Below are 13,393 nucleotides of genomic sequence, written 5' to 3'. Positions count from 1 at the left end.
AAGTGATTAAGCATAATGTATTTCTGTGTACAAAATTTTCTTCAGAAGTTAAAGACTTTTGGAGGAAAAACATTTCAGATTATGTGTTATAGCTTATAGAACAAATTTAGTCCTTAGCTGAGAATACTTGTCAAAGGAGGTAAATAAATACTATGTAATAATTCCTAATGCAAATTAGATACTGGGCGAACATTTGTTTCTATATTAAATAGCTATAAATAGAATTGTTCACTTTATGATTTTTTTCTTTCTTCATTTTAGCATTTATGACATTAACAGAGAACAGGACTATGTCAAGAATTCTGAGGGTATACTTGGTGAAAATGAATTAAGACCACCCTCCCAGCTACATTCTCTCTTAGAGAAGATCGAGACAGGGTCCCTATCAGAAAAGAGTGAGTATTAAACTAAGTGCTATAAGTCATAACTAATGAATCCAGAATAGAATGATTAAAATGTTTTTAGTTTTAATTTAGATCATGTAAAACAAAAAGACTTTAAAAAATTATGATTTCCAGTACCTATATTTTTTAAAATAATCATTAGTCCAAAAGTAATAGGTGATTAACTTTTCAAATTGCAACATAAAACATGCATGTTCCTCTATTTGTATCTTTTAAATGGTTACATTTTTATTCGGTTTTTGAATTGAAGTATTTTAAATGGTAGAAAAACCCATATGTATAAGGTAAAAAATGTTAAGTTCCCCTTGTATCCACTTTCCAATTTCAACAGCCATTGGTTTAGCCATTATTAACAGTTTGGCTTCCCACCTTTCTAGATGTTTTTCTGTATACTTTCAAACAAATTATTTATGTATTTTTCAACCAAGTGACATCATATAATGTAGCATATAATAGATATCTTTATGTGCCACTATGTACAGATTTACTTTGTTTTTGTTTAATAGTTGCAAGTTGTTCCCTGTTGATGGCAATTAAGGTAATTGCCAGTATTTTTATTTAGGTCATACCGAATTGTGCTCTAAGTTACATTTATCTAAATCCAGATAGCCTTTAATATCTTCAAAGTAAAGGTAATACATTTTAGGATTAAGTAAAAACTGTTCCTTCAACAACTATCAAATGGCTGACTTCAACTAAATGAAGGATATAGACATCTTTAGTATTAATGAAGGGTTGCAACCCTTCTGTAGGAAGATGTAGTCAGGAAAGTCATGGGGAGATGTACAAGGGCTAGTTTTGTTAGAATTTCTGTGACACCTAAGATGTTGACATTAGTTTATCTCATCATCTACTTTCAGACCAGATGTTTCTAGAATGGAAGACAGTTATCTGTGATGCAGCATCAGAAGTTGGTTTATAATTTTCTCATCTCTATTAGGAGTTAAAAAGAGAGACAAGTGTCTAAAACCAGTCTCACTCAGTATCTCTAAGGGATTTTGAGAAGGGGAGGAGGTTATTGCAGTTACTTTGACTAGAATCCAACCTGTATCAAGCTTGATGTAACATTTAAGACTAAACTCAAAAATGGAGGAATGTGCCAAAAGCCAGGTACTACAGGAAAACTCAATTTTCAGAGCTATTGTGATTGAACTTAACCTTTCTCACATGCTCTTTATTCTTCACTTAAGCCCTAAGGGATATACTTCATGCTTTATAGGCAAGCACTTTTCAAGTTACCTTCTTAGATTTTTAGGTTTCTTTGTGGTATAGCCCCCTCTTCATTTTAATAGTCTGGTAATCTTGAATGTTTAAATAAAGCTTGAGCATTGCTCAGCAATTGTGAGACCATTCATTCATAAAGTGTTTGTATTGTTTGGTGCACTGATTGGACTCTCAAATGAAAGTATATTTTGTAAAGAAGGGAGAGCGTCAAATAAATTTCTAGATGAAATTTTCGTCTATCTCCTCATTTACTGAGCAGGAAACTTGTGCTTTCTTGAGAGTGTAATTGATGTCATTATGAACCCATGGAAGATTTAAGATTAGCTATGATTTTCCAACAACTTTGCTTTTAACATACCTCTGCTAACCATAAAATCACTGCTTTTATGCATATACTGCTATTTGGAGAATACTGGCCTAAAGTGGAAGCATTTTTAACCATAAATAAATAGTTCTGGAAATAAAAATATATAAGCAAAAAATAATTTGGTACTTGTTCCTCCTCCTTCGTTTTAAATCATTGGTTTTATTTATAGCTATATAGGGAACAGTATTCCCCACACTGGTGTTAATGAAGTGTTCTCTGACCATATATTTGGGAAACACTGTATTAGTGTTTTAATTGCACCATCTCTCCAGTTTTCAGTTCGTTATTGTACATTATAATGCTCAAAAATGAGGACGTATGTAACTTCAATCTGTGCCTACCTGTTAATGGCTTACAGAATTTAGAGAAGTTGATAATCACAGTCTTCATTTCCAGAGTCACTTTTTAAAACATTTCTTTCAGTGTAAACAATATGTTTCTCAAATATTGGTCTATAGATAATTCAATTTTGAAAATTTCTTGCTTTTTTATAAACATCAAATATAAAGTTTCCAAAATTATTGTTTCTAAAGAAATCTTGATTTGTGTTTAGGCTAGCAGTACAGATTATTTGTAAAATGAATTTGAAAATGCTCAGATTTGCCAGTTTGTTTTGAGTAATGCAGCTAATAAAGCTTTAATTTCAACTATTATAACTGGTGTTTTGCTATTTGCATCTATTCAGAATATCCCTATTTTTTACAGCACTGGTATATTGAAGGAGAAAGTGAAACTGAGCAAAAGTAAAAGTAAAACTTTGAATATATAAATCATGTATATCAACTTCAGAATATTCATAAACATTTCATTCTTTTCTATTTACAGTCTTTCATTTTGATACTTGGAAGTTTATTAAAAGATTTTTTAAATGCCTTGATAATTAAAGTATTAGGACAATTTAGTCCAAATTTAGCTTACTAAAATGTTTGCTTTCATTTCTGAGATAGTCTAGTTTTTGTATATTGGTTACTTATAAGTTAATTTTAATTGAGATTCTTTTTTCTCTTTAATTTTTGAACTTTAATACATTTGGCAGTTTTGGTAAAAGTAGGAAGCCACATTACCGTACTTCATAACATTTATACTATATGACCAGTACTTCCAGTGCTATATAAATCATTCTCTTCTCCTTATTATTTATAAATACTAGGTTTGTAAAAACCCCCAACCTTAATAAAGAGAATAGAAAGAGTACAAGTAGGAGAGTGAACAGTTAAAATGGTTAGATGCAAGAGTGCCCATAGGTCATTAGGCTCAGTTCTTGCTAACAGAGATTTGTATAATCAAAAGGCACAAAGAGTCAGTCGATATAATTACTAGATCCAGTCAGTAATTCTCAATTAGGAAACATGCCTCTCATGGGAAGGGCGTATCACAGTCTCTCAAAGCTATCTCACATGGGTATGGTTTGAGAAAAGCACCTTCAAAAAATTGTAAGTACAGCTCTGTTATATAAAATGAAAGAAAGTGATTTTATAATACAACTCACAGGAAGTAAAACTCAATAGATTCTTCTTGACTGGTGAGGAAATCCCAGAGATACAATGATTTCTATTATGTCTGGTGAGTGGGCAATAATAGGTCCCTTAAAAGGAACCTAACTGACTTAGGGATTTAATGAAAATATGTAAAGGGTAAGTTTATCAAGTGTGGTGTATGTATTAAAAAAAAAAAAAATAGAAACAAAGGATGAAAAACACTAAAGAATGAGAAATTGCTCTAAAAGTCTAAGCAGCTCCTGACCACCACTTTGACACTAACAGTTGTATTATCTGCTTTTGACCAACTACAGTTATAGTACACAGCTTTCAACCAAAAGGCATACCGGGTCTGGCAGGACATATTTTAGCTCCTGTATTAAAAGTAATTCAGCTTCAGTTGTAATTTATTTAGGTTATTTTCTTTACATCAGAGGTCTTTTAAATTTTGTTAAGACAGTACAAATATTTCTTAGTTATGTAGGAAAGGAATAGGTGATATTTTGAGTGATATTCAGTGGGTCTCCCTTAACCCCATCCTTTGGTATCTTAAATAGCTGTGTTATTTTTGTTTGTGTTTTACAGTTTTTGAGACAGTGTCCTTGAGTTCAGACTCTCTCTTCCAGAGGGCAGTTTCACTCCTCCATACTTCTTACTTGGACTCTTCATCTGAGCATGGTTTTCAGTACAGTCAAGTGACTTTGGTGAAAAATGACATTTTCTTAAATGAGGTGAGGTGGTTGGTACACACTGTGATGGTTTTGTTTTAGTTTTAAAAGAGGTAAACCCATCATTTTTGGTATATAAGCCTAGCACTTTTTAGCTATAATTTTTCAGATGCAGCAGATCCTTGGAAATAGTCACTTGGAAGATAATTATTCTAGGGAATAGAAAAATAATGAATTTATGTTTAGTCTTATGGCAGGAAGAATTTAAATGATACATTTTAAAAATTAATTTGCAAGACAAAATAGTATGTTTATAGCGTTTGGTTATTCTTTTCTCTCTTTATACAGTACAAAATTTTTTACCAACAAAAAAAAGCAAGTAACTATACTCAGGAAGAACTTCAAGATACTTACGGGTTTCTTCTGTTTGATACTGAAAAGCAGGTAAGGGAATTAGGTTGTAGAAAATTAATGGTATCATTAGTCTTAAATATTGTGGTGCTTCAGTTCTGTAAGAGTTGTAAGATTACCAATTCATCAGTGTTTTTTGTTACTTAGTTTGGTGGCATGTAAATGACAGCAGCAAAAGCCAGTCATGAAGGAGATTTGATTTGATTTCTACAATTTTTCATGGTTTCTCTTTAGTTTTATCTTAAATACATTTATAAGCTTAGGGTGCAATTTGGATTAAAACAGTTTTCTTTAGTGTCAGTAATGCCCTTTAATAGAGTGAATGGATATTTTTCCATTCTGGATTATCGTTTAATACTTTGTTTCCTGTGGAGATTTTTCTGGTTTAAATTACATGATTTGGGAGATAAATCATGTAACTTAATAAACTTTGGCATCCTGGCCAGGCGCGGTGGCTCACGCTTGTAATCCCAGCACTTTGGGAGGCCGAGGCGGGCGGATCACGAGGTCAGGAGATCGAGACCATGGTGAAACCCCGTCTCTACTAAAAATACAAAAAAATTAGCCGGGCGTGGTGGCGGGCGCCTGTAGTCCCAGCTACTCGGAGAGGCTGAGGCAGGAGAATGGCGTGAACCCGGGAGGCGGAGCTTGCAGTGAGCTGAGATTGCGCCACTGCACTCCAGCCTGGGCGACAGAGCGAGACTCCGTCTCAAAAAAAAAAATAAAAATAAAAATAAAAAAAATAAACTTTGGCATCCTGGTTAACTGAAATTGCTTCATTCAATATTTGAAGACTGAAATCTGTATTGTTGCCTGTACCTAAATTATGGGAGAAGGAAAGGACCATGTGCAGGGTAGGTCTCCAAAGATATGTATGGCTTCCGAGATACATTTTAAACAATACCAGAGATCTAAAATAATTCAAAGTTAGTCCTTCGATTAGGTTAATGGTTTATAAAGAAGGGGGGCAGATTTGTTTAGCGGATAATTAGCACTAACATATAATAAGGACTATATGGTAATACCAGAAGAGTTTATCCCTTTTTAACTTAATCATCTGAATTCAAATAAGATGCTCTGGGTTCTTACTAAAAATGACATTTGGCAACAAGACATTTTGAAATTTCATGGTTCTAAAGCTGTAGTTGGAAAATAAATCTTCTAGTGGACTTATCTGTGACCCTGCTTACTTTGGTTTTCCTGACTTTTTGTTGATTGAAATGGTAAAATTCTATGAAAATTTTGGGCCGTTAATCAAAATACAGATTGCTTTGCATAAGTTTTCTTTGTGCCCTGAATACCTACAGTGAGCAGACTATTTATTTTAAAGCTTATGGATTAGGCCTGATGCAGTTGTGCCTCATGCCTGTAATCTCAGCGTTTTGGGAGGCTGAGGTGGGAGGATTGCTTGAGCCCAGGAATTTGAGATCAGCCTGGGCAACATAGTGAGACCCTGTCTCTACTGTATAATAAAAAATAAAATAAAAAAAAAAAGCCTTACAGATTATAGCATTATTTCATTGCTTCTTCAAAGACTGAAGCAAAGTAATCTTTTGTTTAAAGGCAAAATTGGTATGTCAGCGTGGACTCTGTGTTGGCAGCAGTGCTGTTACCACTCTGGGTGATCCAGCCAAAGGTAAGTCTGTAAAGCAAAAAGAATCTTAAAAAAAAAAATCTTCTTTTACAAGATGAAGTGAGGTTTCATTAGTTTTATAAGATATGTATATTAAAAGCCAGTTTCATTAAATGTCAAACAGTTCATAATGTTTAGATTTCTAACTTTAAACATATGAATGAGATTTGAGTCTAACACTTAACAGTATTTTTCAGTGTCAGGAGATTGGTATTGTCTTGAGAATCTCTTCTAAATTGTCACAATGGCAATAAGAATAGAGAATAGATAGAGCTGACCGAACTTGGCAGCTATGGAATGTGAGAGGTAAGAGAGGAAATAATCAAATACAAGCTTTTAAACTTACACTACAGTGATAATTATTAATAGAAAAGAGGTACATAAGAAGAGAAGCTGGTAGAGAAGCTGATGAGTTAAAAAGAAAAATGTTATCTAATTGTCAAGAACATGAATTAGCACTGACTTTTTTGAAGATTCAGTTTCTTCATGTGTAAAACAGATTAAACTACTTTATAGAGTTGTTGAGAGGATTCAGTGAGACTGGAAAGTGTTTAGCCCAGGAGTTTGCACCTAGTAAGTTCTCAGTAAATGGACAGTACTACTTTTATGAGTTGAATTTGAGAAATAGTGAGATTTTCATAAGTGTTTCTGAAAGATAGCCTATAGGTCATAAAAATAGCTGGGAAAGGGATCAGAACTGGATTTGGGGCTGGGGTTGTGGGAGTGGAGTGTGAATTGAAGCTAAGACATTGTTAGTGGGATGGCGTGGAAAGAGAACATGGCAAAAACAGAACTTTTGGGTCATTAATGGGACCAGGGTGTGGGGAGGTACAGTGAGGATAGAACGAGGAATTGTCAAGAGCAGTCTGTTGCCTGGAGACTTAGGAAATAGAGTTTCACAGAAAGCAGAAAGATCTCACGAAGAGGGGTATTTAGCAGTGCCAGGTGCTATACAGAATGTGGAGATTAGAACTGAGAAATATTATCGGGCTTCATGGCTAGATTCCTGCTGACCTTTTTTTAAAAAAAAAAAAACTGCTTTATTGAGATATAATTCACAATTATAGAATTCACCCATTGTTTAGTATAGTCCCATAGTTGGGTAACCATCATAACAGTCAATTTTAGACCATTTTTATCACCCAAAAAAGAAATCCCATGGCCATTAGCAGTGACTTCCCATTCTCTACCATCTCCGATCTAGGCAACCACCAGTCTATTTTCTGCCTTTATAGATTTGCCTATTCTGGACATTTCATATAAGTGGAATCATATACAGTCTTTTTTGAGTAACTTCTTTTAGCATGTTTTTAAGACATATTGTAGCATGAACCAGTAGTACTTCATTCCTTTTTACGATTGAACAATACAGTCCTGCAGCACTTAACAGTGGGGATACATTCCAAGAATTGCATTGGTAGGCAGTTTTGTTTTGTTTTTTTTTGGTTGGGGGTGGGGACGGAGTTTCGCTCTGTCGCCAGGCTGGAGTGCAATGGCGCAATCTCAGCTCACTGCAACCTTTGACTCCCTGGTTCAAGTGATTCTCCCGCCTCAGCCTCCCGAGTAGCTGAGATTACAGGCACACATCACCATGCCCAACTAATTTTTGTATTTTTAGTAGAGACGGGGTTTCACCATGTTGGCCAGGATGGTCTCAATCTCCTGACCTCGTGATCTGCCCTCCTTGGCCTCCCAAAGTGCTGGGATTATAGGTGTGAGCTACCATGCCTGGCCGCAATTTTTTACTCATGTGAACATCACAGAGTGTACTTAGAGACACCTAGAGGGCATAGCCTACTACACACCTAGGCTGTATGGTGTAGCCTATTGCCCCTAGGCTACAAACCTGTACAGCATGTTACTGTACCGAATACTTCAGGCAGTTATACTGGTGTGTGTTTGTGTATCCAAACAAAAAGTACAGTAAAAATATGGTATTACAAACTTATGGGATCACTGTCCAAACTTTATGCAGTCTGTTGTTGACCAAAATGTTATATGATACAATGCTGTATTGTGTTATGTGGCCATACCATATTTTCTTTATCCATTCATCAATTCATGGACGTACAGGTTATTTCTACTTTTGGGCTATTATGAATAATGGTCCTATGAACATGCATGTACAAGTTTTTGGGTGGACATAATTGTATATATCTTTGATATATGATGAGTGGAACCACTGGGTCATATGATAACTTTATAAAACAAAAAAATTGAAGTTTACATTCAACTCATCTTCTAAGGGACATTAAAAGTGATAAATTCATAACCCCAATAACACTGCGTAGAACTTTTTTTTGTCTCTCCTATTTTTTCACCCCACCCTCATTTCATTATGAAAAATTCAAACATAGAAAAAGTAAAGAGCATACCATAATATACCTACCACCAAAGTTTAGCAGATAATATTATACATTATTGGCTGGGTGCGGTGGCTCATGCCTGTAATCCTAGCTCTTTTGGAGACCACGGCAGGTGGATCCCTTCAGGCCAGGAGTTCCAGACCAGCCTGACCATAATGGCCAAACCCTGTCTCTACTAAAAATAACAAAAATTAGCCAGGCATGGTGGCATGCACCTGTAACCCCAGCTACTCAGGTGGCTGAGACTCGAGAGTTGCTTGAACCTGGGAGGCAGAGGTTGCAGTGAGCCGAAATCACGCCACTGCACTCCAGCCTAGGCAACAGAGCGAGACTCTGTCTCTAAATATAAATGTATGTAAATATAAATATATATATAAATACAAATATAAACATACACACACATTGCATTATTTTCTTCATTTGTTTAATTTTTTTTCTGGAGAAACTGAAAGTAAATTACAAATAACCACTGCAGCTTACATCTCAAAAAAAAAAAAAAGACATTTTCCTACATTCCTACAATCTTATGATTTCATTGCTGATGTTTGAGAGGCTAGCTTCAGTAGAGCGGTGGAAGTAGAAACTGGATTGTTCCTGACAAATACACATTCTTCAAAAACACATACACTGGGGTTGATAATAAAATTAACACTACTGCTTATATGTCTTTTGTAGTTTTTGGCTTGACTAGAACTGGATAATTTTGTGTATAATAATACTTTCAATTAATAATAGTTTTTAAAGCTTATTGATCTTTTAAACCTTCATGAGCACCCTGTGGTGTTTGTGTCTGTGACCCAGGCCCACCCTCCCTACCTGAGTGACTTATTCTTACCTGGAACCCAAGCTTCTGACCACAGAATCATCGCTCTTTTCCACTGTATCAGTTTTCTCACCCATCGTCTCTTATGTTTCGAAAGAGGTGCCTCAGTTGAGGAATAGCCCTGAAGCCTGTCCTTTCCTCCTTGTTTTTCACTGTGCTGCCTTGTTGGAATCCTCCTCTCCTGTCTCAACTATCACAGTAGCTTTCTTTCTAACTGGTCTTCTTGCTTCTACTTTCTCCTGTCTGATGGGCAGTCTGCTGCTTAATCTATATTTTATACTTTTACAGGTGTATACATTTCCAAATACTCCGACTATCTTCATCCAAGACCGTGGTATCATGGGAAATCTGGTTATGTTGTAATTTTTAATATAATTAAGGTAAAGCTTAAATGTGCTGTTACATGATTTCCTTTTAAAGTTTAAGGTTATCTACCTTTGATACTCTCTGTAGATCTTAGTTGAACATAGTCCTCACCAAAGTTAGCTATCCAAATTCAGGAAAAGCAAAGCTATTTTTCCTTTTCTTTAAAAAGAAAACTTTTATTCATTTACTAGATTGTAAACTTTTTTTTTTAACTTCAAAAATAATAAAAGGGTATGCAGGGAAAAATCTTCCTCTCACCTGTCAGAGCTACTTTTTAAACATGAAGTAACAGAAAACAAGTAGCTGCTTATAAGGTGATGTGATTACACTTATAAAAGATGAATTTAGAAAACATTCGTTGTCTAATTTAAATGGTCAATAGAATCTTTATTTTCTTTCTCCATAAGACATCCAGCTTCACAGCTTCATGTGCCACCTAGAACTGATGATGCCACAAATCCTTAAATGTCCTAAATGGTACTGTTTAAGTGAATCATGCAATTAGAATTTTCATCCAAACAGAAGAGAAACTGATTTTAGATGTGATTGGGCTTCTTGAGGACATTTCTGTGGTCTCGTTTTATTGTTTTTGTTTTAGCTTTCTTACTATCTTAAATTCTTTGGTTATCAGCCTAGCACTAACTGACCTTTAATTTAAAAAAAAAAAAAATAAGCATGTGAATTCTTAATATTGTAAAGTTTGTTCCCAAAAAAGTGGAGGGAGAGGCCGGGCTCTGTGGCTCATGCCTGTAATCCCAGCACTTTGGGAGGCTGAGGCGGGTGGATCACCTGAGGTGTCAGGAGTTTGAGACCAGCCTGGCCAACATGGCGAAACGCCGTCTCCACTAAAAGTATTAAAAAATTAGCCTGATGTGGTGGTGGGTGCCTGTAATCCCAGCTACTTGGGAGGCTGAGGCAGGAGAATCACTTGAACCTGGAAGGCAAAGGTTGCAGTGAGCCAAGATCGCGCCACTGCACTCCAGCCTGGGTAACAAGAACAAAAAACTCTGTCTCAAAAAAAAAAAAAAAAAAAAAAAAAGTGGTGGGGGAGTAACATTGCTTTGAGGTACAATCACTAGTTTTCCTCCCTTAATCTTTCTTTTCTTGCTCTGCGATGAGTGCTGCAGAAAGTATGCCTACTAACGCAGATAATAAGCATTTCGTTTTTTACTTAGATTATGCCTCAGCCTTGGTTTCTTGCCACTGGCTGGAGATTGCTGTTTTTGCCTCTGTGCTCTCAATCTTCATTTTATTTCACAAAATCGAGCTGCACCCAGAGCCGTAAAATGTTTGATGAGGAGATGGTAGAGGTGATTGGTTACCGATAAGTACTATTTACATTTTTTGGCTTAGTGGTGGTTTGGCCTTTGGTGGGTCTATAAATGAAGAGGCAGGACTTAAACAACAACAAAACATCTTCTTTTTTAAAAAGTAACTATATTCTTCTTATAAAAATTAAAATTGCCTATAGTCCCATATCCCATTTTGATGTATTTGTTGGGGTATATATTGTATATTTTTATTTTTTTCCTATATATTGAGTTCTTAACCCATGAAAAGAGTTTGTATGTACTTATATACTAATTATTTTTTAAGTTAATAACATCTTGTGAACATTGTCTTATGTCATTGTATTATTCAAAACAGCTTTTAAAATCATTGCATATTTCATCATAATGGTAAACTTGGCTTACTTGCTTTTTATTTTTTTGTTCGTTTGTTTTTTTGAGACAGAGTCTTGCTCTGTTGCCAGGCTGGAGTGTAGTGACACAATCTCAGCTCACTGCAACCTCCACCTCCCGCGTTCAAGCAATTCTCCTACCTCAGCCTCCCAAGTGGCTGGGACTATAGGCGCGCACTACCACGCCCAGCTAATTTTTTTGTATTTTTAGTAGAGACAGGGTTTCACCATGTTAGCCAGGATGGTCTTGATCTCTTGACCTCATGATCTGCCCGCCTCAACCTCCCAAAGTGCTGGGTTACAGGTGTGAGCCACTCTGCCCAGCTGCTTGCTTTTTTCTTTTTTTGGGGGAGGTGGGGAGACATGTAACCCTTGATGGAGAGAACTCTGTAATGGAAAATACTGCTGACTGTTCAGCAGCCAGGACCAGCTGCCTGCTAAGAACTTTGCTACATATTTGTTCCTTGTTAACTTGCTGGGCCCTGGCATAATAGAAGTATCTCAGTTTATAATTTATAGCTGATCATAGTTCAGATTGGAAACTCATCTTTTGAACTTTTAGATTTTGTCCTCCTTTACATTACAGTCACCAAAGAGCCATTCAGTGACCGTAACATAAAAGATTGTGGGCTGTAGTTTTTCTTTTAAGGAAATGGCTCTCCTAAATTTAGGGCGATTCTTATATTTCTTTGATATTGTGATAAAAACTATGGATATTTGTCTCAGACGCCCAAATGTCCAAAATTTTTAAGTCCATTTTTAAGGGTTCATGGATAATTAAAACTATTTTTGGCCTTAAGATAATGGTTTTTCTAAGAAGTATAGTTCTTAATACAGTTACTGTTAGGGGACACATATCTGCATCCTTGTTAGACTACTTCTAAATGAATCCTAGAGTAAAGGTTATTGCTATTCGAAGGCATCTGATTAGTTTTAATATTTTCATTCTAGGGAAAAGTCAAGTTTGTGTCTGAGAATTATACAACTAACTATACTAAGCCATCTTCTGGCTATGATTGCCACGTGTCTGAAAATACTAACAAGGTTTCTAACAAGACGAGTCATTTTCGTGCCTTTGAACTGAGTCAGGTATAGTCACCTGTGAATCAGTAACACCCAAGATACATTTCTGAGTCTAATGTGTTAAATTTCAGGGCTGGGTGGGGTTGAGAAAAACTTGGTACATATGCAATTCTATAGTGCTACTCTGATAATACTTATTTTTCTTCTTTCAGTATTACTTTTACGAACTTTCAGGCAACACCGTTATTGAGCGACCCAGACAGATCTGTCCTTATGTAATTGTAGCTTTTCAATACAGGGAACCTAAAACTATGGCACCACCAGCTCATAAAAGCATGTAAGTAATTATGTGCATGCTTTGTTTTACTGAATTTGTTTCTTTTGCTCTTGTAAAAATGTTCTTTTTTCTTTCTTTTTCTGCTAGACTTGAATGCAGTGAAAATGGTAAGAAATAATTCATTGATTCTTTTAGTTTTTTTTTTTCTTGAGTAAATGTTTCATCATAAATAATCAGTTTCTTTTTTACCTTCATTTCTTCAGTTCTCATGTCTCCATGGAAAGGGAAATTAATTGTTCAAGACCGTATGCTATGTGATATAGCTCTTTGGTCCACTTATGGTGCAATGATTCCAACACAGCTGTAAGTATTAAATGTTATGTCCTTTACTAATGCTTATATTACAAGTTTTGGGGTTTTTTTCCTCACCTCATTTCAAGGGTGGCATTGGTGTAAAATACAGCAACTGTTCTTGATTTTAGATGAGGATATATTTGGGTAGATGTATAGCACACAGGGTATGACATAGGAAACCTAAATTCTAATTTATTAATGAGAAAATGACCTCTTGGGATAAATTAAACTATTAGATACTAGAAATTTGACCTTCCCCAAGAAATAATCAGATTTGCCTGATAGCAAATATAGCAGATTATAGCCACTTAATCATAT

General features: G+C 35.5%; 1 protein-coding gene across 4 annotated transcripts in view; it reads left to right on the top strand.

Moving 5' to 3' along the window:
- Positions 1–13,393, top strand: part of TASOR2 (transcription activation suppressor family member 2) — a 79,405-nt gene that overhangs the window by 23,828 nt on the left and 42,184 nt on the right. For 2 of the 4 annotated variants that reach the window (XM_030819353.1, XM_030819354.1), the window contains exons 2-9: positions 262–395; positions 4,059–4,204; positions 4,490–4,585; positions 6,116–6,188; positions 9,663–9,754; positions 12,657–12,781; positions 12,869–12,888; positions 12,985–13,084. In XM_030819353.1, coding sequence (XP_030675213.1) covers positions 12,756–12,781; positions 12,869–12,888; positions 12,985–13,084 — 146 coding nt within the window. In that variant the 5' untranslated portion in view covers positions 262–395; positions 4,059–4,204; positions 4,490–4,585; ... (1 more) ...; positions 9,663–9,754; positions 12,657–12,755. Of the gene's footprint in view, positions 1–261; positions 396–4,058; positions 4,205–4,489; positions 4,586–6,115; positions 6,189–9,662; positions 9,755–12,372; positions 12,511–12,656; positions 12,782–12,868; positions 12,889–12,984; positions 13,085–13,393 lie in introns of those variants that run through there. The other 2 variants (XM_030819356.1, XM_030819357.1) reach the window with 2 other exon arrangements.

Source organism: Nomascus leucogenys, chromosome 9 (assembly GCF_006542625.1).
Source record: "Nomascus leucogenys isolate Asia chromosome 9, Asia_NLE_v1, whole genome shotgun sequence".
Classification (NCBI taxonomy): domain Eukaryota; kingdom Metazoa; phylum Chordata; class Mammalia; order Primates; family Hylobatidae; genus Nomascus; species Nomascus leucogenys.
This window is presented reverse-complemented; position numbering and strand designations above follow the sequence as displayed.